This window comes from Trichomycterus rosablanca, chromosome 11 (assembly GCF_030014385.1).
Source record: "Trichomycterus rosablanca isolate fTriRos1 chromosome 11, fTriRos1.hap1, whole genome shotgun sequence".
NCBI classification, from domain to species: domain Eukaryota; kingdom Metazoa; phylum Chordata; class Actinopteri; order Siluriformes; family Trichomycteridae; genus Trichomycterus; species Trichomycterus rosablanca.
Window position 1 is genome coordinate 33,447,975 of NC_085998.1, and position 27,971 is coordinate 33,475,945.

General features: G+C 41.0%; 1 protein-coding gene across 1 annotated transcript in view; it reads left to right on the forward strand.

Moving 5' to 3' along the window:
• The window catches only part of cdh13 (cadherin 13, H-cadherin (heart)), a 399,576-nt gene that overhangs the window by 140,169 nt on the left and 231,436 nt on the right, over positions 1-27,971 (forward strand). The window contains 1 exon segment of the mRNA XM_063004232.1: positions 12,214-12,425. Coding sequence (XP_062860302.1) covers positions 12,214-12,425 — 212 coding nt within the window.

Genomic DNA, 27,971 nt, shown 5'->3' on the forward strand with positions numbered 1-27,971 from the left:
GTCTTCTGCACTGTTTTTTCCCCCTGAAAGCTTCTTTTCTGAGGACGATAGGACTTGGCTATTGTTGCAGACATCAAAGTGGCTCTCAGCACTGTTCCTTTGCTTTACAACTGCATTTTCTTTTCCACACAGACGGCATTAGAATGCCATCAAACAATCGCATCCTGCCTTTGAAATGCCTGACACCGCTTGCCTTGCAATTTGCATGCCGTGCAGATTCCCTACTCTTTTTATTGAAATAAATCTAAAAGGTTGTAATGGAAAAGGAAATGAACGCGCACGTCGTGCTTAAGGGATTCGGGAAGGCAACAATGTGCACAAAGAAATCAGACTTCCGAGAACTGGTTCTGTTCACAGTTTCTTACCTGCACGTTTTTTTTTACCTCACTGTACAGTTTTATGTGTATGCAGGTTTTGTGTTTGATGTTGATAGTGTGCATTAATATATTAATTCATTCCTCTATGCTCAGTAAGTGCTTTATTATGGTCAGGATCACTGTGGGTTTAGATTCTATCTAGAGTGTACTGATTGCTAATCAGGAATACATTATGTGTAGAATGTACATCAGCGGCTCTCAACCCCCCCCCAAACCCCCCCCCCCCCCCCCCCCCCCCGTGGGGCGACACAATGGCTCATTGGGTAGCACTGTCGCCTCACAGCAAGAACATCCTGGGTTTGATTCCCAGGTGGAGCGGTCTGGGTCCTTTCTGTTTGGAGTTTGCATGTTCTCTCTCTGTCTATCAGAAATACTGGGCATTTATAGTCTAGTGGTTAATGTACTGGACTAGTAATTAAAAGGTTGCTGGTTCTAGCCCACTGTTGTGCAAGGCCCTTAAACCTCAATTGCTCAGACAATATACTGTCACAGTACTGTAAGTCGCTTTGGATCTGCTGAATGAGAAAAATGTAAATGTACTGCCAGAATGGCATTTTGGTGCAGCAGGTATTTGGGACCTGTGTTCAGACTTTACCTCTGGTCATTCTGTGAGAAGTTTATCATGTTCTTCCTGTCTGCATGGTCTGTGCACACTGAAGGCTAAGATGCCTGGAGTGAACCATCAGAAGAGCTACTGTGGTTCAGATTGTGGTTAATTTTAATACTCATGATGGGTTGAATATGTCACTAACACAGTGCATACAACCCTTCTGCGTATGGGGCTAAATAGTTGCAGGTCAAAGTGAGAGGTTTAGCATGTTCTTTCTGTCTGTATGGGCTGTGAACACTGACAGCTAAGATGCCTGGAGTGAACCATCAGAAGAGCTACTGTGGTTCAGATTGTGGTTAATTTTAATACTCATGATGGGTTGAATATGTCACTAACACAGTGCATCCAACCCTTCTGTGTATGGGACTTCATAGTTGCTGCCAAAATGAGAGGTTTAGCATGTTCTTCCTGTCTGCATGGTCTGTACACTAAAGGCTAAGATGTCTGGAACGAACCATCAGAAGAGCTACTGTGGCTCAGATTGCTGTTAATTTTAATACTGATGATGAGCTGAATGTGTCACACAGTGCATCCAACCCTCTGTGTGGTGTATGGATGGATGGTGTATGGTTTTTCGTCTAGATACCAGGTTCTGGATCACCTCCTGAAAGCAGTTAATTACTTAACTGTGAGTTAGCCGATGGGAATATGAGGAGTACCCTGAAATAGTTTGGTGCATTGTCTCTGAATAAGAGGGGAACCACCACAAAATAATAAAAAATAAATAAATAATGAATAAATAATGAATGACACATCATTGGGAAAAAATCCTGCCATCCATGCATATGTGTGGGCTGGTGATGTATGTGTGTGGGCAAACAGAGTTGATAAATCTACATACAGCCACACACTCTCACACACACACACACACACACACACACCACAGCCTGCACGAGACAGCATCTGTCTGTTTGCACACAGCTCTCATTTACTCTTTGACCTGAGAAAGATGGCTACTATTACACCAGCAATCACAGAGAACTGTATGACGGGGGGTGTGCCTGGACACCAGGGACAACTTTAAAGAAATAGACTGACGGAGAACAAGACCAAGACTGAACATGAAGGAGAAATGAAATAGCTGCACTGAAAAAGGGTCCCCAGCATTTTTTGCACCAAGGACTGGTTTCATATAAGATATAATTTCATGGACTGGCAGGGGTGGGAGGACTTAAAATAAAATTATTTGATGTGCATAATAAAAAGTGCATAACAACACTACTCACCAATGATGGAAAATCAGTGGAAACTGAGCTTTTTTTGCTGCAACGAGACGCTCCCACCTAGGGGTGATAGGTGACAATAACACTCCTTGTGTCCAGTCTACTCCGGTTGCCATTACTGCGGAGAATCCCACTTCACAACGATAGGATGTTGGAAGCAATCTCTAATTATTTATTATTTCTGTGCGGCCCGGGGTCTGTGGCCCGGTGGTTGGGGACCACTGTTTTAGGGTTTAATTTTGCCCTGTCCCTAATTATTCAGCTTAAATTATAAGTGATATAAATTATAAGTAAGAAACTTCCTTCATTTTTTTGTTTAGTCAATTTGTCTTCCGCTGCTGGGGGATCCCTGACTGCAGCTGAGGTGGGTATATTGCTGCTCACGCCTCCTCCGACCTGCGCACAGCCCTTAACGGAACCCTTTTTCACCTATGCACTCTGCACAGGTGCCTCTCTATCTGCCAATCAGGGTCCTTACACAGTGTTTGAAGACCCACCCACATAGTCTGGTCATCCCGCCCTAGCAGAACCGTGTCTTCTGCAGGCACTGCCAATTATGGCCGCTAGATGGCGTCCAGCCGACCGGTGGCAACGCAGAGTTTCGAACCAAGGAGTTCAGAATCTCGGCGCTGGTGTGCTAGCGGAATATCCCGCTGCGCCACCTGGGCGCCCAAAACTGTTCCTTCCTGACCTCACTCATGTGCACATAAATACTCTGGTTTGACAAGTTTAGTGTGTTAAATCTTCACTGACCTGCACAGATCCTTGACCTCAAACCAACTAAACATCTTTGGGATGAACTGGAACTTTGACTGTGAGTTCTCATTCAACATCAGTTGCACAACATGCAACTGTTTTATTGACTAAATGGGCAAATATTACCACAGACACTCTCTGAAATCTTGCAGGTTCAAAACCCCACCACTGTCAGGATGCCACTGTTGGGCCCTTAACCATAAATTGCTTAGACTGTATACTTACTGTAAGTCGCTTTGAGTAAAAGCGTCTGCTAAATGCTGAAAATGTAAATGAAAAGAGCCTTCTCACTAGGGTTGAGCGGTATGACAGTATTACGGTATACCGCGGTATTTAAAAATGGTGACGGTATTTTAAAAAATGTGAAGCGCCAAATTTCTGCTTCAGGTTTACCTTGAAAACTGAGACTTTAAGACATTCGCGCATCCACAGTAAGGGAGGGGTGGGAGGGGTAGGCGGTTGGAGCTCACTGATTGGTTGTAGTGATGGGAATTATGGCTCCTTGAAGGGAGCTGGATCTTTTGGCTCGGTTCCTTTTAAAGAGCCGTTCAAAAAAATGACTCTTCGTTCCTCGGGAAGCGCTACTGGGTAAACTATAAGACCAGCCCCGATATTAATATCAGTGATGAACAATCATGAACATTTTGCTACCTTGCCTTAAATGTAGGCCTAATTCAAACAACACTTAAATGAGAAAAAAAGATTTATTTTAAAAGAAGAGAAAAAACTACAGAGAAGAGACGTACTGTGGTTGCATCGCATTAAGTTTCAGAACAATCCTCTTTTGTGCAGAGATGTGCCTGTGTTTATTTCTGCTTTAAAAACATACAACATAGATTTAACATAATTAAACAAGTTTATTTCTTAGTTATTTGTGCTCGTTTTCTGTATGTTCTCTCTGTAGCTCGGTTACGTCTCTCTCTCTCTCTCTCTCTCTCTCTCTCTCTGTGTGTGTGTGTGCGCGTCTCGCTCGCTGTCCGCGATATTAAAAGTGTTTTCGGATTTAAATTTCGACAATAAACAGCTCTTATTATGACTGACTGATTCCTTCTACTGATGCCAAGCTGAATGGGTGGATTACAGCCGATAAGATCTGCGCAGAAATAAAAAATATATATAAAGAGACGCATTTACACTTATGCGTGAAATATTTATTATAGATCAGATAGGATAAGCAATGTTTGACGTTTTGATTGTTAAATTTTTTTAAATAAAACATTTGAATACTGTGATTACACCCCCCGCGGTAATACTGTATACCTCGGTATTTTCTGAAGACGGTATGACGGTATGAAAATCGGCAATGCCGCCCAACCCTACTTCTCACAAGACTGGAGACTCTTAAAGCTGCAAAAAACACCGACCTTGCAGAGCATGTAGGTGTCGAATGATCTAGTCTCTTAGCTTCAGTGAATAAACACTGATGAGACACTGAGACGGTCTGATTAAAAAAAAAAAAGCTGATGACAGTCCTCTGAACATTCATGTTCCCTGCTGGTTATAATAACATAGAAGGTGGGAGTGATTGTACAACCCATGCCCCCTGCTGATCTCTATGGCAGGTGGACCCTGTACACACATGCACTACAGCCACACTGGCTAAAGAGGGTTGTGATGATCTTTCAACACGTACAAAGTAAACTAACAGTAGGTCACGCTGTCCTTTATTAAAATATTAAGCTTTTTTTTGGGTGGGGGGGTTTCACCGGTGGGCTATCATATTAGGCCCTATAGGTAAGGCCCTACCTAATTCACGGCTGTGAAAATTGCCTCACAGACTGTAAAAAGAGCCATTTCCCATGCATTATGCAATTTGCTGTGAAATTCATACTTTAAGGTTTTTTATTCCTGTAGCGTTCAAGAGCCTCATGTTTACTGGTTAATTTGCAGTATGAGGCATCCTAGCAATCCTACAGCAATTCAGATAGCAATCAGTTAATCAAAATGTCCAAGATGTTGAAGTGTAAAGCAGCTAAAAACACGACTCGGGTAACTTTCAACCAATTCTGTGGATGCAGAGGGGGGTGTCAAAACACGGATGATCATTTTCGTCTTTGAGACCGTAGCTGGAACCGTTAATGTAGGATGTGCTGTGTATTGTAGCTTCCATTTATTCTATTATTTAATGTATGAGTGTAATTTAATGACTGATGTGAAATTATGCACATTTTCCTGTGAATTTAGTAGGGCCCTGTCTATAAGCCACACTTAAAATTTGAGTGTGTGTGTGTATGTGTGTGTGTGAGAGAGAGAGATGCTGGTGAGTGCTAATAACAGAACAGGGCAGGTGAGAGGTAAGGATGACAGACACACCAGCCTTGTTATGTCGAGTTACTGAGGAGAAGCTGCGAGTGCTCTACTGCTACTCTGACAAAATCTCCCCCTGCACCATCTCTCATTACACCCCTACACTCGCTCAACACCCTGCCCTCTCTGTGACCCCCCGCTGTGTGTGTGTACCATTCAACCCGACAGTATTAGCTCACCAGATAGTAACAGAGACACAAAATAATCACAAGAAAAGGACAGAAGTGCCACAGAGTTACTATGTTAGCTATACAGTATATTTATATACACTGATCAGCCATAACATTAAAACCACCTCCTTGTTTCTACACTCACTGTCCATTTTATCAGCTCCACTGACAATATAGAAACACTTTGTAGTTCTACAATTACTGACTGTAGTCCATCTGTTTCTCTGCATGCTTTGTTAGCCCCCTTTCATGCTGTTCTTCAATGGTCAGGACCCCCACAGGACCATTACAGAGTAGGTATTATTTGGGTGGTTATTTGGGTGTTAGTATGTGTTGTGCTGGTATGAGTGGATCAGACACAGCAGCGCTGATGGAGTTTTTAAACACCTCACTGTCACTGCTGGATTGAGAATAGTCCACCAACCAAAATATCCAGCCAACAGCGCCCCGTGGGCAGCATCCTGTGACCACTGATGAAGGTCTAGAAGATAACCAACTCAAACAGCAGCAATAAATGAGCGATCGTCTCTGACTTTACATCTACAAGGTGGACCAACTATGTAGGAGTGTCTAATAGAGTGGACAGTGAGTGGACACGGTATTTAAAAACTTCAGCAACACTGCTGTGTCTGATCCACTCATACCAGCACAACACACACTAACACACCACCACCATGTCAGTGTTACTGCAGTGCTGAGAATGATCCTCCACCCAAATAATACCTGCTCTGTAGTGGTCCTGTGGGGGTACTGACCATTGAAGAACAGCATGAAAACAGGCTGAAAAAGCATGTAGAGAAACAGATGGACTACAGTCAGTAATTGTAGAACTACAAAGTGCTCCTATATGGTAAGTGGAGCTGATAAAATGGACAGTAAGTGTAGAGGTGGTTTTAATGTTATGACTGATCGGTGTATATATACACACAGCTTTCTCCTGCCTTCATCAGATAGTCAGGAGCTTTTTTCAGAGCTACGAGGTGGGTGACCGGACCGGATGTTGGCTGCTTTTCCTCTGGCCGTTCGCTGTCCTCTTTCTCTCCCATCAGCACATTATTTATGAGCTCTTATTTCACAAGAGGCCATAACGCTTCATTTCCCATTGCTCTTTCTCCTCCCAGGAATAGGCCAGTCCTCTATAAACCTGCAGTTTTATTACAGCATGGTGTGTGTGTGTGTGTATATGTGCATGCTGCATATGCTTTATATGTATAAAATTACCACAGGGAATCAGTTCAACAGATTTTCCTCACTTAAAATGAATTCCTAAAGGCAGAGGCTGAATTCTGTCAATAAATGTTTTAAATACATAAATGTATGGTGTATGGACAAAAATGTATGGACACCTGCCCATATTTTTGTTAGACAACCCTTTCCGATACTGTGGACTGCAGTCATAGCCCAAACCAGCGGTCTAGGACTCCTCCGACTAATACACTTCTCCTCTTACATGTGTGCAGTAGCCAACTGCCCCTTTTCACTTGCAAGAGGCGAGTTCACATGTGGATCAGCTTTGTGTCTGGAGAGACACACCATGTCCACAATATCCCTCGACTCTGTGCAGCCGCCATCAATCTGCCAGTAGAGGTCATATTTGCATCAGTTTTCAGCACCCTCCCTGAACAATGAGCCAATCATGGTTCGTGTTGGCGCCCAGCCTGCCGGTAGCAGAGCTGAGACTCGAATTCAAAGAGTTTAAGATGTCAGCTCTGGTGTGCTAGCGTGCTTTACCACTAGCGCCCCGCCGACCTTTTCAAAGCGCCTCCAATGAGACGAACTGTTTGACATGACACAGTAAAAGCGACTCAGGCAGTACAAACAATGCTTAACGTGAACAAAACTTAACGTGACTTGATGTACTAAAACAAAGACCAAGGAATTCAATTATCAGAGAGAACTTATGAGCAGTAATAATTAGGAGAAGTTTAGTGTTCCTGTGCTCTTTCAGTACATTAAACTACAGTAAGCTTGTTTTTAACTATAAGTGTTTGAGACTCTCCCTGGAAAAGTTGATTCTCACAATTTCTCAGCAGCTCGAGCTATAATACAAGTTTAAAAGTGAAACAGTGAAGAAAATCCAGATAAACACAGACACACGTGGAGCTTTTAGAGTGGATTTGACGATTATTCCACACAAATGCAGATTTGTCTCATATTCACACTTTGATGACATTTCACCGCGCCACTTAAGCCAAGCGCTAAACAAAGTGACATTTTGCACCAAGGCTCCCTAAGAGAAGCTTACATTCAGCTGAAGGTATGAGGCAGAATGAATGAAGGAAATGGGCTTATTATTTCTCTATTAGTGACATCGCGTAACCCAAGGCAGCATCCAAAAGGTTCAAAGCAGTTAAAAATCACGAAGCAGACACATGCCGCCTTGAAAAGTGTATTATTTCTTTTCATAAATCAAATTGAGCTTGCAGAAGGTAAAACTGACATTAAATGTTACTATAGGAGAAAATCGTTCCCTTGTGGTCCTATTAAACTTAAAAGAAAGTAGCATTTAGTCACTCGCCTCCCTGCTCACAATGAGTTCTTCTGCATTCGCTGTCTCCTCCAAGGTGTTCGCCAGAAACTGCTCATAGTTATATGTTTTAAATTATTTAGAAATTAATTTGATATTTCATTGGTCTGTCTTTAGGTTTGAACACCGTGGCATTGCTTCATCAACCTTATGCACCATCCAAAGCTCTCACTCACTTTCTTAACCGCATATCTAATCAGGGTCACGGGCGGGTACTGGAGCCTATCCCAGCTTTTCAATGGGCGCAAGGCACACAGTAACACCCTGGACGGGGCGCCAGTCCATCGCAGGGCAGACACACATACACACACATTCACTTATAAGGCAATTCAGTGTCTCCAATTAACCTGACTGCATGTTTTTGGACTGTGGGAGGAAACCCGGAGCTCCCGGAGGAAACCCACACAGACACGGGGAGAACATGCAAACTCCGCACAGAAAGGACCCGGGCTGCCCCACCTGGGGATTGAACCCAGGACCTTCTTGCTGTGAGGCGACAGTGCTAACCACTTAGCCACCGTGCCGCCCCCATCCAAAGCTGCATTAATTTAACATTCTCGGCATTTAGTAAACGGATTTTATCCAAACTGACTTACAGTACTGTGACAGTATACTGTCTAAGCAATTGAGGCTTACAGAAGAAGAAGAAATAAGATAGAAGATATACTTTATTTGTCATATATACATATACAGGTGTACAGTACAATGCAATTCTTTCTTCACATATCCCGGCTTGTTTTGGAAGCTGGGGTTAGAGCGCAGGGTCAGCCATCATACGGCGCCCCTGGAGCAGTAAGGGTTAAGGGCCTTGCTCAAGGACCCAACAGTGGCTGCATAGCAGAGCCTGGATTTGAACCGCCAATCTTCCGGTTCATAGCCCAAAGCTCTACCCACTAGGCTACCCACTAAGCTACCCACTATCACTCTTACTGTACAGGCATTGCTTAAGGGCCCAACAGTGGCAACCTGGCAGTGATGGGGCTTAAACCAGCAACCTTTCAATTACTAGTCCTGTAACTGACCTAGTAGTGCCCTAATTTTAGGCTGGGATCCCATATCCCATACACTTCTAATAGAATTAAAAATAATTACATTTTAAATAGAATTAAATTTAATAGTATTTTAATAAAGGTCAGGACTAATGGTGGCTAATTAATGTAGTAAATGATTTCTCATGCTTCATGAATCACTCTTTTAGACTTTAAAGAATGAATCTTAGCATTGTCATCCTGGAAACTGCCAGTGTCATCAGGGAAGAAACAAGTCCATCGACAATCTGGATTCAGTACGTTCAGGTACTCAGTCGACTTGATTTTACTGAAGCAACTTAGATCCTGACACTTCCTCCAGATGCTTGTAGAGTGGGAATTGTGCATGTTGGATGCATCACTTCATAAGCTTTCCTTTTACCCTGACACGCCCATTGCCCTGGAATAGGGTACACCGGGACTCATCAGACCTTTTGCTAAGCAGATTGAAGCATTTTCCTCCCAGGTTGCCCTCAATAACAAGTGCTTTCTCATGGCCACACAGCTGTTATTCCCAAATTATTAAAACTGGCTTGAACCAGTGACACTTTGGTCAATACTCCGGTATTCTAACCGCAAAGCTAACACTGCCTTCTAAGCTTAAGGTACGAGGCAGAAGGAATGAAGGAAAATGGTTTAACTACATGTCCTGTCACGAATGTAACCAAAGTGTGTAAAACATCTACTGTATGTCAGATCTAGCTTCTTTTCTGCGTCCTTGTGATTCATTTATTATTTATTAGGATTTGAACGTCATGTTTTACACACCTACATTCATGAGAGGACAGGTAATTACTGGTTACACAAGATTCATCAGTTCAAGGTTAATATCAAACACAGTCATGGACAATTTTGTATCTCCACTTAACCTCACTTGCATGTCTTTGGACTGTGCGAGGAAACCTGAGTCCCTGGAGGAAACCCACCCACAGACACAGGGAGAACATGCAAACTCCACACAGAAAAGACCCAGATCACTTTACATGGCAACTGAACCAAGAACCTTCTTGCTGTGAGGCGACAGTGCTACCCACCGAGCCCCTTGTGATTCAAACAAAAGAGCATTATGTTTCCTGATGACGACACAATATGTTTGTTGTCTGTATATCGCTGAAACCAAACATATATATTATATTTATTTATATATATGTGTGTGTGAGTGTTAGAGGGATCGAAGCACCTCAGGGTGAAAAAAAAAACTAAAGAGAAAAAAAAAAAGAAGGAAATGTTAAAGGTGTCAAACAGAGCATGAGTAAACTGGGAGTGTGGGACTGAAAGATAAGACAGACGTGGACATGATCAGAGGGGATAAGCTGAAACAGAGTAGTGGTATCTCACACAGTCAGACCTGAGGCACAGTTTAACACAAACAAGTGAGTGAGAAATTAAAGGAAAAGAAAACGACGAGACTCCAGGACTGTACTGTAAAATACGACCATTATTCCTTTAAAATGTTTTTGCTTTATTGGTAAATAGAAATAGAGTGACCAAATGAATGAAGCTTTACCATAGATAAGAGCACAGCTCCCTGATTCTATTCCAGTGAATAATTTGTGAATAATTTGCCACAGGAAATGAAAATGTTGAAAAGAGTCGTTTCTGACGTGTATTACTCAGTGATTCAGTTTGCTTTTTCACAGGCGGATGTGAAGAAATGGGAGAGGGGTAAATTTCAGTCTGACAGAGCTTTAGAGCCAGAAAGACACACATGTATTGAATAATGACACTATAAAGTACAAATAATTCATCTTACATATTTTTTTCTGCAATATAATCTGTTTTTTGTGTGTTGGAAAGCTTTGGAGACCAACTTCAATAACTCCAGATCAGAATTAGTTAGAAGCTAAACATTTGGTAAAGTGATTGTAAACATTTGCCACAGGAAATAATAATGTTGGTAATAGAATATTATATTATATTATTGTTATTAATATACATTGATCAGCCATAACATTAAAACCACCTACTTGTTTCTACACTCACTGTCCATTTTATCAGCTCCACTTACCATATAGAAGCACATTGTAGTTCTACAATTACTGACTGTAGTCCATCTGTTTCTCTACATGCTTTGTTAGCCCCCTTTCATGCTGTTCTTTCTTCAATGGTCAGGACTCTCCCAGGACCACTACAGAGCAGGTATTATTTGGGTGGTGGATCGTTCGCAGCACTTCAGTGACACTGACATGGTGGTGGTGTGTTAGTGTGTGTTGTGCTGGTATGAGTGGATAACACGCAGCAGCACTGATGGAGTTTTTAAACACCTCACTGTCACTGCTGGACTGAGAATAGCGCTGCTGTTTCTGACCCACTCATACCAGCACAACACACACTAACACACCACCACCATGTCATTGTAACTTCAGTGCTGAGAATCATCCACCACCCAAATAATACCTACTCTGTGGTGGTCCTGTGGGGGTCCTGACCATTGAAGAACAGGGTGATACTGGTTAAAAACAGTATGTAGAGAAACAGATGGACTAAAGTCAATACTTGTAGAACTACAAAGTGCTTCTATATGGTAAGTGGAGCTGATAAAATGGACAGTGAGTGTAGAAACAAGGAGGTGGTTTTAATGTTATGGCTGATCGGTGTATGTGTACATTTTTTTTTCAGATGTCTAATGAAAGTATTCAATGAGCCAGTCATTATAAGCAAGCATTCAAATGTCAGTGATAGTCAATGTCACCCAGTCTAGCTGCAGAAAACTAACAGCAAAAAGGTGAATAGAAAGTGTCTCAGTGCCACCAGACCTCACCAGCCAGATTCTCAGCATATAAATCTATAAATCAGACTCAGTTCAGTCAGAGCTGAATAAAGAGGGAGGGTGAATAAGAAAGGAGATTCGGAAGGTTAAGGTCTATCACTTTAATGCCTCGTGATGAATGAATCATATTTTATCTTTTGTACTTTGCTTTAAACTCCACGAGTGAATGAGCACAGAATGAGCTCTGCCAGTTACAGTCAGGGACGTGCCACTTTATTCCCGAGACAGCAAGTCTGTCTTTTATTGACGGTACCTAAATTACAACTTGCTGTGCCAAATTTACACTGAAAGCGACGTTGAACGCTCAGCGTTGTGCCACCCTCACAGTGTCAATCACACATCACACTTATTTCAGTAATTCACAGCTTTCTGGTAATGCTTGCATCACTGTGCACTCGCTAATATATTTTTGTATGTGTCTGTGTGTCTGTGTGTGTGGTTGCAGTGGCGTTTGATGACTGTTCGGGGAACAAGGACATCACGTTTGAAGTGTCCCACCCGGACTTCCTAGTAAACGAGGACCTGAAGCTGGTCCCGAGACGAGACGTTGTTAACAGCGGGGCGGTCGTATTCATTCGCGGCTTCAGTGACCGTGCTGATGACACGGCACAGGTGGACATCATCGGAGCGCCACCTAAATCCTCCCAGACGCTCAGGGTAAGTGTATAAGTGTTAGTCGTTCTTTTTTAGTGTGGCTTTGCGTTGAGGCTGGAAGTTCAGACAAAAAATGAGAGCTGACTGCTGTGAGGTGAAAGAGCTCAGAGTGGCAATTTGGATTGAATAAATCATCATGAATTAAAGGTTACATCTTTTAGATTAAGTAGACAGTTACTACTGAGCTAACTGTGGATGACACAGTTGCACACTGGGTTCCATTTCCTGGCTTGTGTGAAGTTTGCATGGGTTTTCAGTCAGTCAGAGGTGGCACAGTGGCTGGTTGGGTAGCACTGTCGCCTTACAGCAAGAAGGTTCTGGGTTCAATTCCCAGATGGATCGTTCCGGGTCCTTTCTGTGTCAAGTTTGCATGTTCTACCCGTGTCTACATGAGTTTTCTTCTGGGAGCTCCGGTTTCCTCCCACAGTCCTAAGACATGTATGTGAGGTTAATTGGAGATACAAAATTGTCCATGATTGTGTTTGACATTAAAGATTTAAACTGATGAATCTTGTGTAACCAGTAACTACCTGTCCTGTCATGAATGTCACCCAAGTGTGTAAAACATGCAATGAAATTCTAATAAATCAAATAATTAATAAATATTCCAGTCAGTCAGGGCAATTGAAGCTACTAAAAATTGCCCTAAGTGTGTGTGTGTGTTTGTGTGGGTGTGTTTGCGCTGTAATGTACTGGCGACCTGTCCATGGTGTTTCCTGCATTTGTTTTGATTTGCACAGTTTTCTGAGGTACTCTTGATGTGAGTATTTTTATCCCAACTGAATGGTTAGACATAATCAGTGACCCGCATGAAAGAACTCATCTATGAATTAAAAGCTGCTGAAACACAAGTGACACTGTCCACAGTCAAGTCAGCTTTACATTGCTTAGAGGCCGTGATGCAAGAAAGAAACCACTTCCTTACAATTGATGCCATTTACATTTGCAGCATTTAGTGGACACTTTTATTCAAAGCGACTTATCACTGAATACAATTTTGAGCAATTGAGAGTTAAGGGCCTTGCTCAGGGGCCCAACAGTGGCAACCTGGTGATGGTGGGGCTTAAACCAGCATTCTTTTAATTACTAGTCCAGTATCCTAACCGCTGAGCTACCACTTAATGTCTTAAATGCTCAACCTTAATGTAATTAAAAACAACTATATTGTGTTTTAATTACAGTGGCAAAGCAAAATCAAAAGCAAAGCTTACTAGTTAATATTCTATATACAGTGGTACCTTAAAACTCAATGTCATTTGGTTCTGGGAGTGGAGTTGAGTTTAAAAGGTGTTGAGTTTCAAGGTATTTTTTCCAAAAAGGATGTATGGGAAACCTGTTAATCAGTTCCATGATCCCATGGAACTGCATATATTTTGGGCTTATGTAAAATAATGGGGTTGTTTTTGACACTTATACACTGAAAATAACACAAATATAAAAAAATGCAACTGAAATACAATTAAAAACTTAAAAATTAATAACTGTTGCTCAAAGCTTAACGTGACTTATTGTACTAAAACGAGTGAGGAATTTCATTAGTAAAGAGAACTTATGAGCAGTTATAATTGAGGGGTTTAGTGTTTCTATGTTATAATTTTAATACATTGAGTCATGTTAAGCTTTAGGGGTACAAATTTCTTGACAAAGGGCAACGAGTTTCAAAGATTTTGAGTTCTGGTTTCAAATGAGCAGTCAGTGGACGTTAACGGTGGATCCTGCTGTTTTGTAGAAAACACGAGTAATTTAGCTATGCGAGCTACATTCCTCACACATTTTCACTCAGTTTCCTTTGACAGAGTTTTTTTTTTATCTTCATTTTATAAAGCCTTGCTTCTTTACTTTAAATTCCACCGCAGTCTTTGTTTCTGGCCAGTCAGCCATACTGGATCAAGCGTAACAGAGACTGGGCAAATCAAACCACAGTGGCATGGTTGTCTCTCAGTGCTGCTGTTTGATTTGATTAAAAGATTTCCTGGGCCTGTGTTAGTCTGACTCATGCTGACTATAGCCTGTCTCTCTGGTGCTGTTTCTGTAGCTTTAGGTCTAATAAGGGACCGCTGGAGCTTGTGGTGTGACACCGTTCCTTCTGTTGTTTACTCACTAGCAGAAGCTGATTTACTACAGCTGTACCTGTGTACGTTTATACATCATGTTTATGTGTTGCAGCTTGGCAAGGTTTGGGATTTGGGTTTTTTACACTGTATTTTGTTTTAAACTTGGTGTGCATGCAGCGGTTGGTAGCACAGTGGTCTAATACACCAACACACTACTGCAAAGAGTTTCAGCTCTGTACTGGTATTCACAAGGTTGGTTTCTTCAGAGAATTTTCCAAATTCTCACATTTTTTTCTAATTCTGATGTTTCTGTTTAAAAACAGATGATCATGCTCATCAAGATCAATTGTCACAAAAATGTGGACTGTTTTTCTACCCTCTTATTTTGTCATTTACACAATTACTGTTTTAAATTCACCAGCACTGCGCCCACCAATTATGGAAATCAGTCCTCTTTATTTAGGAGTTTAGAATATCAGAGTCTGAGACTTCTCCTTCATTCTTTAATGGTGATCTGTAATCTAGAAATAAAGCAAATTAAATACTAAACACATTTCCAGAAAAGTTGGGACATTTTGTCAAATGCAATAAAAGAAGAATCTGTGATTTGTCGATTCATTTGATTCTTTATTTACCTGACAAAAGTACAAAGATTTTTGATGTTTTAATAAATCAACTTCATTGTAGATTGTAAATATTAACACATTTAAATTTTGATTCTTGCAACATACTCAAAAATGTGTTTACCCCTGTGTTCCATCACCTTCCCTATTAATTAAACTTTTAATAGTTTGGGAACTAAGAACTCTAATTGTTGCAGTTCAGCAGGTAAAAATTTCCCATTCTTGCTTGATATAAGACTTTAGCTGCTTAACAGCCCTGGTTGCCGTCGTTTTCTAATTATGCTGCACCATACATTTTCAATTAGAGACAGATCTGGACTGCAGACAGATAAGTCAAGCACTCACACTCTGTGTCTATGAAGCCACACTGTTGTAATATGTACAGAATGAAGCACGCCATTGTCTTGTTGAAATAATCAGACTTCCCGGGATAAGACGTCGTCCTGACAGCAGCGCGTCTCTCTAAAATCGACATATATACCTTAAAATAAGTGATACCTTCACACATACGTACCCCCATATCATGACAGTTTTGGCTTGTGCAGATTTTGCTGATAACAGTCTGGTAGGTCGTTATGCAAATCGTCTGCATATAAGGTATAATATTCACCACCAGCTCAGACTGAAGACGTCACTTGGATGAGTGACAAAACGTATCTCTACAACAAACTTGTGTCCTGATGAACTGATTCAACTTTGTGGATTTGTGTACCTGAATTATTGAGCATGCATTAAGAGAGTCTGGTAGTCTTTTTTGTCTGTCACTAAGAACTCAATGTTTTCCAGAAACGTGAGCTGATGTGTGGACTGATCTGACCATAAAACACGTTTCCACTGTACTTAGGTCCATCTGAGATGAGCTCATGAGATTATATTACAGTAACATAACAGTGTTTTCTGAGGGCTCAAAATTAACTCACAGTTAATAGTGGTTTTGGTTTTTGCCCTACATGGAATGAGATTTCTCCAAATTTTCTGAATCTTTTCACAATATTATGTAAGGTAGATGGTGAAAGGCCTACATTACTTGCAATCTTGCACTGAGAAATGTTTGTTTTGAAGTGAATGACAATTTTTTTTAATGAAATACCTCAGAGACTGGGTTATAAGTAGAAAAGACGTTTTTTCTTGTCTGCTGAGTAGGATCACACTGACAAAGCCTCACATAGAAACTCAGAGTGTGTGACAAAAAGGAAAGAAAATAATCACTCTTTATACTCCCAGGGTCATACATAGGGACTGGTCTAAACCAGCTAGAATTGTGTTTGGACGCACTTTTTGTCACGTACGCCACTTTACTGTAACATTTCATTGTAGCAGTATTCTTGGAATATTGGAATATGACTACTGGCAATCATGCCCTAGTCATAGATTGGGTAATAGGGTCATATTCTTCAACAATATCCAATCATGATCCCCTTACATGTTACTAATTTACCTGCTTACCTGTTAACTTTTCCTGCCTATTTCCTCCGTCCCAACTTTTTTGGGGTGTGTTGCAGACATCAAATTCTAACTGTGTTTATATTTACAAACTACAATGAAGTTGATTGGTGAAAACACTGGAAATCTTTCCTTTCTGCTTTAGTCCATTAGCTAAAGATTCAAAAGAAATAACAAATCGCATTCTTTTTTACTGCATTTTACTAAATGGCCCAACTTTTCTGAAAATGGGGTTTGTACATCTACTAAAAAAAGCTAAACGCTATAAGTCTTGTTTTATAATGAAAGTTTTTAACCAATCCCACTGGCACTAGTGCCCTCCATGTGTAATTTTAGCCTCTGTTGAAAATCAGTCTTGCTCTGTTTCAACCCTGAAGAGCTCTTACAGGAAGCTAGGTGTTTACACAACTTAAATGTAACACACACACACACACACACACACACACAGTTAAAAGGGGGAGCAAATAAAAAAGTGAAGAGTTCAGGAAAAAACACTCTTATTTTTTAAAGCTTTTCACACCTTGCGTTAAATTTCATGTACCCACTCATGGCAGTGAAAGCATCAGTCGATGGTGTTGTGTTAGAACAGTAGAGAGGAAGTCTGTGGCTCACACGGCCTGTATTGTTTGTTAGGCTAAGCAGCAGAAAAAAATGTAAAATAAAGTACAATTACATTAAAAACAGAAATAAACTAAACCCAAAGCCCCTGCAAAGTCCTGCACTCAGCTTCAGAGCTCACAGGACCTCGCCAAAAGAATAAAGCAGAAGTTATAAATGCAGTATTTGCTTTATTTGTCAGTTTTATTGCCGGTTGATTATTGATAAGTGTAAGAGGAAATGTTTTTATTGGATCCAGAGGCCAGAGCTGCTGAAGAAGCAGGGATCTGATAAATAGAAGCTATTATGAGAAGTCAGAGATTTCACGGCATAATTTACGCACTTCTGCTCAGGATCGATATACGAATTAATGAAATAGCAGGATCCAATTGAAAATGCATGCAGTGGCTGTGGTATGCTATTGCTTTTCATTTTTTCTGAGGAAGTGTTGTGAGGAATGAGAAGCTCAGGCCAAAAAGTCAAAAGCAGAAAATTACATTCAAATCTGGGAAGAAAAGTATTATTTTATTATTGTTTTTCATTTTGGGAATTTGCATTGTTTTAGAGGTTGTAGATAAAGAAACTGCATTTCTCATTTAAGCTGGGCTGTGTTTATATACACAGTTTCCAAAAATATGTGGACACCCCTGCTAACGACTGAGTTCAGGTGTTTAAGCCACATCAACTATATATGATAAATTATATAATCCAATTTGTGGCAACAATTAGGAAAATGCCCTTTTTTGTGCCTCTGTGCATGAATAAAGTGAACTAAAGTTTGACTGGTCTGGTAATTGCAGTGACCAACAGAGTCCCAACTCAACCCTTTAATCTGGAATGTTAATACTGATCCAGACCTTTCAGTCTAATCCTAATTTTTTTTAATTCAACTCAGAATGATATCCAGTGTCATAGAGGTAGAACAACAAACATCTGAAACGCAATTTTCTTTAATTTCAGGTATTATTAGGGATGAAGTTGTTGCAGCAACAAATCCCAGTGATTGTCTCTAATGTCAAGTGTCTCCAGTGTGTAACATCAGAAACTAAACGTCTCAGTTTTGCAGGCTTAGGCAACCAACCCAGCCCGTCAGTTAACCTTATAAAAAAAACATACTTATACAATGTATTAATAGTTAACACATGCAGAGATGTTTAACACTGTGTTTACTAATAACAACAAAAGACAAGACAAGGTACAAGACACAATAACACACAACCTATGCTAACTACTAAGCTAAATGCTAAACACATGAAACATGACTCTAAACCCTAAGCTAAGCTAACATCACATGAACATAAGACAAGACAGTATTACTAAACAAGAATTATAACTGGACACATGAACTAAAATGCAAGACAAGAATCATGAACAGGATAACCACAAAGCTAATAACATGATAACCAAACTACTCATGAATATCCACAAAACCATGAACCATAAAATAGCCTCTGCTGAATGACCTACAACTTCACCCTTAAATGCCATGAGCATATTACCTAAGACAAGCTGCAGCTGTGGATAATTAGCAGTGGACGAATCCCAATGAGGGGGGGTTGGCTTGACACTGAAAACAAACATTTCAGGCATGTGCTTCTGGGGAGGTGGGTGTGGCATGTGCACATGAGCACACAGAGTATATATTTTTACATTTTCTATTATCTAAATGCCAGTTGTTTAAAAGTGTAACATTTTATTCATTACAATCACTTATAGCTTAATAATAAATTAAGCAAATAAATCCTGTTTGAATATGCTCAACAGTACAATGTTAGACTGGGATATTGAACCTGTAAAGCACTTTTGGAAGCAGATGTTGCATGTAGCGCATCTGGCTGTGCTCAATAATTAATCATCTGCAATGCAAATAATTGCTCTGGTGCTCTGGCTTCACTTCCTTTGTGTACACTTAAGGAATAAGAAGTGACACTTCTTTGTATGGAAAAAAACCCCGAGTGCACTGGTATGGATAACTGAGGAGGACAGGACGGTCGTTCTGCTTGACGCTACTGGTTTTGGATTTGTCCTGACTATGGTAAACAGAGACTCCATATTGATGACATATTTTTTTACTGCATTGACATGCTCCAGTAAATGTTTGTTATGAGTGGCAGATAGAATGTTGTTGGAATTGCAGCTTGTATTTATGGTTGCATAAGAAAAGTCAATGATAGCTGCATAGTTCCGATTGTAATTTAGTTGTTATTGTGGTAAGGGTTTATGTGAAACTTCCATCATTAAACATGTAGATGTTTTTTTATGAGTAGATGTTTTTTATGAGTGGCTGATTGAATGTTGTTGGAATTGCAGCTTGTATTTATTTATGGTTTCATAATAAAAGTCAATGATAGCCACTCAGATGGCGCAGCGGTAAAACATGCTAGCACACCAGAGCTGGGATTTCGAATCCATCGTATCGATTCTCAGCTCTGCCATCCGACTGGGCTGGGCGGCTACATGAACAACGATTGACTGTTGTCCACAGGGGTAGGACAAGCCGGACCAGGGCTCCTCATAACTGGTGCAATTACGACCTCTGCTGGGTGATTGATGGTGCCTGTGCAGAGTTGGGGAATAATGCTGATCTGATAATGTGTGGCTCTCTTGTGCACAAGGCTGATTCACATATGAACTCGCCTCGTGCGGGTGAAAAGATGCAGTCGGTGCTGCACTCGTGTTAAAGGGGGCGTGTGTCAGTTGTGAAGCTCCTCAGTCAGCAGTGGAGGGTTGTATCGGTAGAGGTGAAGCGTAACGCACTCAGGGTTTTTGGATACGACTGGATTAGGGAAGAAACAGATGGACTACAGTCAGTAATTGTAGAGCTACAGAGTGCTTCTATTTGGTAAGTGGAGCTGATAAAAATGGACAGTGAGTGTAAAAACAAGGAGGTGGTTTTAATGTTATGGCTGATTGGTGTATTGTGCTAATGGTTTATGTGAAACTTCCATCATTAGACATGGTCAGTCATACACATGTTGACAGATGTCATATGGTGATGTCCAATGGATGTAAATGTTGGATTAGCATTGTTGGTAAAATAACATTTTGGTCATTTTTTGCCATTGGAAACAGATAATTTAGTGAAATTTCAATACTTGAAGTCATTTTTCATTTTATGATTGACCTATCTATCCTGATGAATAGTCTAAACCATATACATGAAGGCATTATAATTCTAGAGTGCTGGAACATCATTGGGTCTGGCTTTTATACAACTATGTAATTATTAATTGCCTAATATCTGTTGGCTGTTATACAACCATGCAATTATTGTCTTTAAAAACCAACATCATGCTGACCATAGCAATATAAACTCCCACCATATCTGCCAGCTGAGAACAGACACTGTAAGGTAAATGCATCACTTGGCTTCCTTCGAAACATAAATCCATACAGATATCCAGATATGCTATTACTGCTGTAAGGTCCAGATTTAGTGTTCTCTACTCCAGGTTATACATCGTACAGAACAACCTTGAATAAACGACAGACTTGCTTTTAATTTCAGCTCTGTGTGCTTGTTTTAGTAACTGTATCATGTAAATTGCTTTATCATTGAGCTTCCACTTGTGTCCCTCTTTCCCTTTGTGGATGAGGTTTGAATTGAGCTCTCATGACTTAAGACTGATTCTCCTGAAATAATAAACAGTGTTGGTCACTGATGCTTTAAAATTTGATATACTGAAGTTAATACAAACACCATGTAGCCAAAAGAAGGTGGACACCTGACCATGAACTTGTTGGATCCCAAAACCATGGACCTTATATAAATATAAAGTTCCATCCTCTTGTAGCTATATAAGCCTTTATTCTTCTGAGAACATTTTTAAATAGAATGTTTTTTTTGTTTTTTTTTAAATGGTAATGCATGACCATTACTGCAAAAGCAAATTTGTTTTCGCAGGGCTGTGCAGGCCACTGGAGTACCTTAACTTGTCTAGCCAAAAGAAAAGTGTTTTTACGAACTATTAACAACTTTCACAAACTACTCTTTGTAACCCCAGACTGCCTTAAACGTACATCATTAGTGCCACGTGAATAACAATCTTCTGATTTAGAAGGGTAGCATTGGCCAGCACTGTTAGATTTGCTGACGTTGGGCGCCCTGGCCCCCACAATACAGGTTACTATAGTTGGTGTCTCTATGCTCTAAGCTGAGAGTCTCCTAGCTTTAAAATTTGCTTTAAAATTTGATATACTGAAGTTAGTACAAACACCATGTAGCCAAAAGAAGGTGGACACCTGACCATGAGGCGGCACGGTGGCATAGTGGGTAGCACTGTTGCCTCACAGCAAGAAGGTCCTGGGTTCGATCCCCAGGTGGGGCGGTTCGGGTCCTTTCTGTGTGGAGTTTGCATGTTCTCTGCGTGGGTTTACTCCGGGTGCTCCGGTTTCCTCCCACAGTCCAAAGACATGCAAGTGAGGTGAATTGGAGATACAAAATTGTCCATGACTGTGTTTGACATATCGTTGTGAACTGATAAACTTTGTGTATTGAGTTACTATCGTAACCAGAGTGTAAAACATGATGTTAAAATCCTAATAAACAAACAAACCTGACCATGAGCTTGTTGGATTCCAAAACCATGGACCTTATATGAATTTACAGTTCCCTCCTTTTGTAGCTGTATTCTTCTGGGTAAATTTTTAAGTAGATTTGGAAATGGGAAAACCCACGCAGACACGGGGAGAACATGCAAACTCCACACAGACCCGGACTGCTCCACCTGAGGATCGAACCCAGGACCTTCTTGCTGTGAGGCGACAGTGCTACCCACCGAGCCACCGTGCCACCTCCTAGAATTATTTAACAGTACTAAGTCATTAATATCTAATGTAAAGGTTTGCTATGTGCAGTTACAGTCTGTGATCACTGAACTGCTCTTGTGCCTTGCATTTATCGAGGTTAAAAATGTACAGTGGCCCTTTTAAAGGAAAAAAACAACAACAATGAGGCTGATTTTCTGAAGTTTAAAAAAGGAATTACAAATCAGGCACGCATATTGTTAAGCAGTGTTTAAAAGCGAATCGTCACTTTGAGTGCTAGTTTTCTAAATTGTAGCCGAGCCCTCCCGCCGAACAGATGAATGTGACCTTCATCTCCTGCGGCCACATGCGGAATCGGAAAGAGCCGAGCTTACCCACACCTTTCATTTTACAAAACACTTTCCGGTGGGAGGGTTGTATATTACCATAATTCCCTTTAGTTTTTATTGAAAAACTAGCCTTTAGTGCGAGCGTGACAGGAATTTGGGAGCGTGCGTTATGGCCTGAGCCACGCTGCTAATCTCCCCACTTCCTCACTATCAGTTATTAATGAGAGCTCGGAGTCCCTCTGAGAGTTGAAAAAGCTGAAACCGGAGTGAACGTGCCACTGTAATTTATGAACGGAAAGCATTAAAGAATTATGAGTATCTTTTCTTGGGGACGTCAGGCCGTGTCAGTCGGCACCATACATCAGCCAGAGCATCATGGAAATGAAAAGTCTCGAGCTTGTAGTAGCGGTCTGGGAGTGGGAGAGCGTGTCGGTCCGTCCTTGACGACGTGGGAGGGGAATAGATGCGAGAGGGTTCATTAATAACTCCATTGTGGTTGTCCGCTCGTTCGGCTAAAAGAGTGAAGCGTTTTAAAAATGCATCACTCTCGCTCTTTTCTCACTTGTTTTGTGAAGGAACTGACAGACGTGTCCAGCGTGGCGCCCATTATTCTTCTTCATGCACCTCTTATTCGGCTGAAAATAACAAACTCTCTCTGTAAGAAGACAAATGGCTTAATTATAACCAGGACACCGCAAAAGGAGATGCAGCCAAGGTGAAGTGTCTTCTGGGGTTGATGTGCTGCTATTCAAGCATATCATCTGGCCGAGCTAAATAAAGGACACAGCACCACTTAGCCAGTCACAAGATGATACTCAGCACTGATGGGCTATGATTACTGGTGAAGAAATTTCCCCCTCACAGTTATCTTCTAGTTTTCAGCCAGTTAGGTTTCATGTATTGACTAAGTCCCACCAAAACATGACAGCTACTCATGGCAGGGGAAGGTGTAGCACATGCTTCCTCCATGTTAAGGTATAGCACAGGCATCCTTCACATTAAGGTGTAGCACAGCCTTTTTTACAATAAGGTATAGCACAGGCTTTCTTTACATTAAGGTATAGCACAGGCTTTTTTACATTAAGGTATAGCACAGCCTTTTTTACATTAAGGTATAGCACAGGCTTTCTTTACATTAAGGTATAGCACAGGCTTTTTTACATTAAGGTATAGCACAGGCTTTCTTTACATTAAGGTATAGCACAGGTTTTCTTTACATTAAGGCATAGCACAGGCTTTCTTTACATTAAGGTGTAGCACAGGCATCCTTCACATTAAGGTGTAGCACAGCTTTTTTACATTAAGGTGTAGCACAGCCTTTTTTACATTAAGGTATAGCACAGGCTTTCTTTACATTAAGGTATAGCACAGGCATCCTTCACATTAAGGTGTAGCACAGCCTTTTTTACATTAAGGTATAGCACAGGCATCCTTCACATTAAGGTGTAGCACAGCCTTTTTTACATTAAGGTATAGCACAGGCTTTCTTTACATTAAGGTATAGCACAGGCTTTCTTTACATTAAGGTATAGCACATGCTTTCTTTGCAATAAGGTATAGCTCAGGCTTTCTTTAAATTAAGGTGTAGCACAGGCTTCCTTCACATTAAGTTGTAGTACAGGCTTCCTCGATGTACAGTTGTAGCACGGGCTTCCTCCATGTTAAGGTATAGCACAGGCTTCCCATTAAGGTATAGCACAGCCTTTTTACATTAAGGTGTAGCACAGGCTTCCTCCATGTGAAGGTGTAGCACAGGCTTTCTTTACATTAAGTTGTAGCACAGGCTTCCTCTATGTTAAGTTGTAGCACAGGTTTCTTTCATGTGAAGGTGTAACACATGCTTTCTTCATGTTAAGGTGTAGCACAAGCTTTCTCCATGTGAAGGTGTAGCACAGGCTTCCTCCATGTTAAGGTGTAGCACAGGCTTCCTTCATGTTAAGGTGTAACACAGGCTTCCTCAATGTAAAAGTGTAGTGCAGGCTTCCTTCACATCAAGGTATAGCAAAGGCTTTCTTCATGCTAAGATATAGCACGGGCTTCCTCCATGTTAAGGTATTGCACAGGCTATCTCCAAGTGAAGGTGTAGCACAGGCTTCTTCCACATTAGGTGCAGCACAGGCTTCCTCCATGTTAAGGTGTAGCACAGGCTTTCTTCACATTAAGGTGTAACACAGGATTCCTCTATGTAAAGGTGTAGCACAGGCTTTCTTTACATTTATATGTAGCACAGGCTTCCTCCACGTTAGGGTATAGCACAGGCTTTCTTTACATTAAGGTGTACAGGCTTTTTTTCAGCTGTGCTATCAGCCAGAATAGGCATCTACACAGACATGATTGGCTTGGTGGGAGGGGGGGGGGGTTAAGCTAATGATTAGGTGTCTGAATACTTGTAGCCATATAGCGTATGTGTTAACACATGGAACGACGGTTCTTTAACAGACCAGTCAGCAACACGGGGGACTTTTACTGCGATGTTTAAAGCCTGTTTGCTAGTCTTGCTGGGTGCCCCATTAAGAGGGCAGGGGCCAGTCTGTTCGCCCGGATGCTCCATGTCTAATTTCTTGTTTTCCTGTCATGCTGGGCACTGCGACTGCCCTCTGTGGCTTCTCCGGCAAACATGCGGGAGCGGCATCGGGGTGACGGCGTGTCGGGGTGACAGCGTGAGACGCTGTAAGCAAATTGCTTCAATCTTTTCCTCCACCAGCACTACGCTCTCTGTCATCCTGACAGACGCTCGGCCCCGGCAGCCTGGCATGCCGCAGAATTCCGGTTCAGGCACACACCAAGGACGGAACGCACTCGCTACCCGATGCTAACGAACGCTCGGCTCCGGAGATGCTGTTGTTTTCCTCACTCGAGTAACGTTATTTTAGTCAGTGACAATGAATGACCTGTCACTGCTTTTATTTATTTATTTATTTTTTGTCTCTTCAGCATGATTGTTGGGTCGGTGCTGTTCTAAAAAGCAGTGAAGGAAGCTCAGAGCAAAAAAGTGATAGGGGGGTCTGTCTGAAACCCTGGTGAGCTCTCTACATAGATGACATTTTACATAATCTTATGCACGCTCCTAAAAAGAGGGCTGTTCGAATTCTTAGATGCCTTAAAATGCTGCCTACTGAGGTGATAATCTGACTGAATAACAAGGGAACATCTGATGCTTCCTTAGCAGTGAAGGCAATCCCAGCATTTAGTGCAGCACGACTTTTCTCACAAAAAATTATAAATATTTACATTTTCAGCAGATGCTTTTATCCAAAGCGACTTACACAATGAGCTGAACACAATGAGCAATTGAGGGTTAAGAACCTTGCTCAGGGACCCAACAGTGGCAACTTGGTGGTGGCGGGGCTTAAACCGGCAACCTTCTGTTTATTAGTCCAGTACCTTAACCACTGAGCTATCACTGCCCACTGCCAATATGACAGACAAATCTTTCTTTTCTCCCTTTTAGCGCGTCCAATTGCTCGATTGCGTCTTGCTTCCTCTCCACCAATGCTGATACCTGCTCTGATTGAGGAGAATGAAGCTAACCCACGGGTCGTCACCCACCGACACGTGGGCAGCATGCCATATGCATCTTATCACCTACACTTTGACGAGCGCAGTGCAGATCAGCGTTGTGTACGGAGAGACACACCCTGAGAGCACTGTTTTCTCATCTCTGTGCAGGCGCACCGGTAACCTGATGTGCCAAAATGATACTTTTAGAGGTAAAACCTTTAAAAATAAAAATAAGAAATAGTTCTGAATGAAAAAAGCATAAATGCTCAGGATCGGTTTGTTCCTGACACGCTGCTTTAGATTCACACTGTATTTACCAGCAGTTTACTGTTAGTTCCAGTGACTCACACCACATTTCCTCTTGCTTTCTTTTGACTTCAATCCGACCTGTCAGCGCAGTTCAGTACAATAAGTGCAGATGCATGCTGGGAGCTGTGCGCCGGTTTGACACATGAAAGTCAGCCCTGGAACTCTCACTTGCATATATTGCAAGTATATGTTCCTAATAAACAGATTAAAGGGGTTATTAGAGCTTTTGTAGTGTACAGGTACATTTTGATGATTTACCTTTATTATTCTGTAATTAATACCAGGTTCATGTGCAGCCAAAGGCTTTATAACACCAGAATGAATCACGTTATCTGTGTTTCTAATAGGCTGCACTGATTACGGGTAGCTCTGTCGCCTCTTAGCATGAAGGATCTGGGTTTAATTCCCATTCTTTCTGTGTGGTTTGCATGTTCTCCCTGTGTTCACATGGTTCACTCTCGGGTGCTTGAGTTTTTTCCATTTATTACCTTTTTGCCATTTTTGCCAGGTTTCATGTGTTCCCTTTTTCGCCACCTGTTACAAGGTTTTTACCACTTGTTACATTTTTGGCCATATTTTATCACTTTTACCAGGTTACCAGTTGTTACCAGTTGTTTCAATTTATTACCTTTTTGCCACTTCTTAACAGTTTTTTTCTATTTGTTACCTTTTTTGCCATTTTTCTGCCAACTGCTACCAGGTTTTTGCCACTTGTTACATTTTTTGCCACTTTTATGCCACTTGTTAGCAGTTTTCTATTTGTTATCTTTTCTGCCCATTGCTACCAGGTTTTTGCCACTTGTTACATTTTTTGCCACTTGTTACCAGATTTTGTTTCCATTAGCTACCTTTTTACCACTTTTTTGCTATTTTTTGCCTCGTTACCAGTTTTTCTTCTTATTTGTTGCATTTTTGCCACTTTACTGTTACTTATTAATGGGTTTTGCCACTTTGTTACCAGTTTGTTTCCATTTATTACCTTTTTTGCCACTTTTCTTTCAGTTGCTACCAGATTTTTGCCACTTGTTATTTTTTTGCCACTTTTTTGCCTCTTGTTACACTGTCACTTGTTACAGTTTTTTAAAAAAATATTTATTACCTTTATTTGCCTCTTATTACCGCATTTTTTATTTGCTACCTTTTTGCCACTGTTTGCCACTTTTGTCACTACATTTTTTGGCACTTTTCTGTTACTTGTTACCATTTTTTTCTTTTATTTGTTCTTCCTTTTTGCCACTGTACTGTCACTTATTACCGGGTATTGCCACTTTGTTACCTTTTTGTAATTTTTTGCCACTTTTTTGCCACTTGTTACCAGTTTTTTTTCACATTTATTACCTTTTTTGCAATTTCTTTCCACTTGTTACCAGGTTGTAACAAGTGCTACCTGTGCTAATACTTTTACAACAACTCCTTTACTGTGAAATACCTCATGTTGATGCCTGTGCAATGATCACAACCCAGATAGTGGCTGAAGTACATAAAAACTCCATTACATCAAAGTAAACTCCATTTATCAATTTTATTGTGTTGACTACAGTACTGCTAATAAAAACCCTCTCAAATATCTACACTTAGTGTCCAGATTCTAGTGTTAGATATCCATTTCCTAAGTGGATTGGCCTATCAGGAAATGCTCAGATGGAAATGTGTTTGGCAATAAGAATGCTAATTGATTAGAATGTTCACTTTCATATCTGCTAATGGTGTTTGCTGAAGGGTCCTGTTTCATTCCACCTTCACTCCTAAAGCTTTTTTTTCATCAACATGGAGCAATCAGGGGTAACTCTTTGGCCTCTAGTTTAATGATCGTGACACAAAAAAAAAGGCAAACTAGAGCAGGCAGAAATCTGGCTGTATGGTGCATGATGGTAGGTGAAAAAATATGTTACGGTTAAACATCCTGCTGTGATAACCAATTAAATC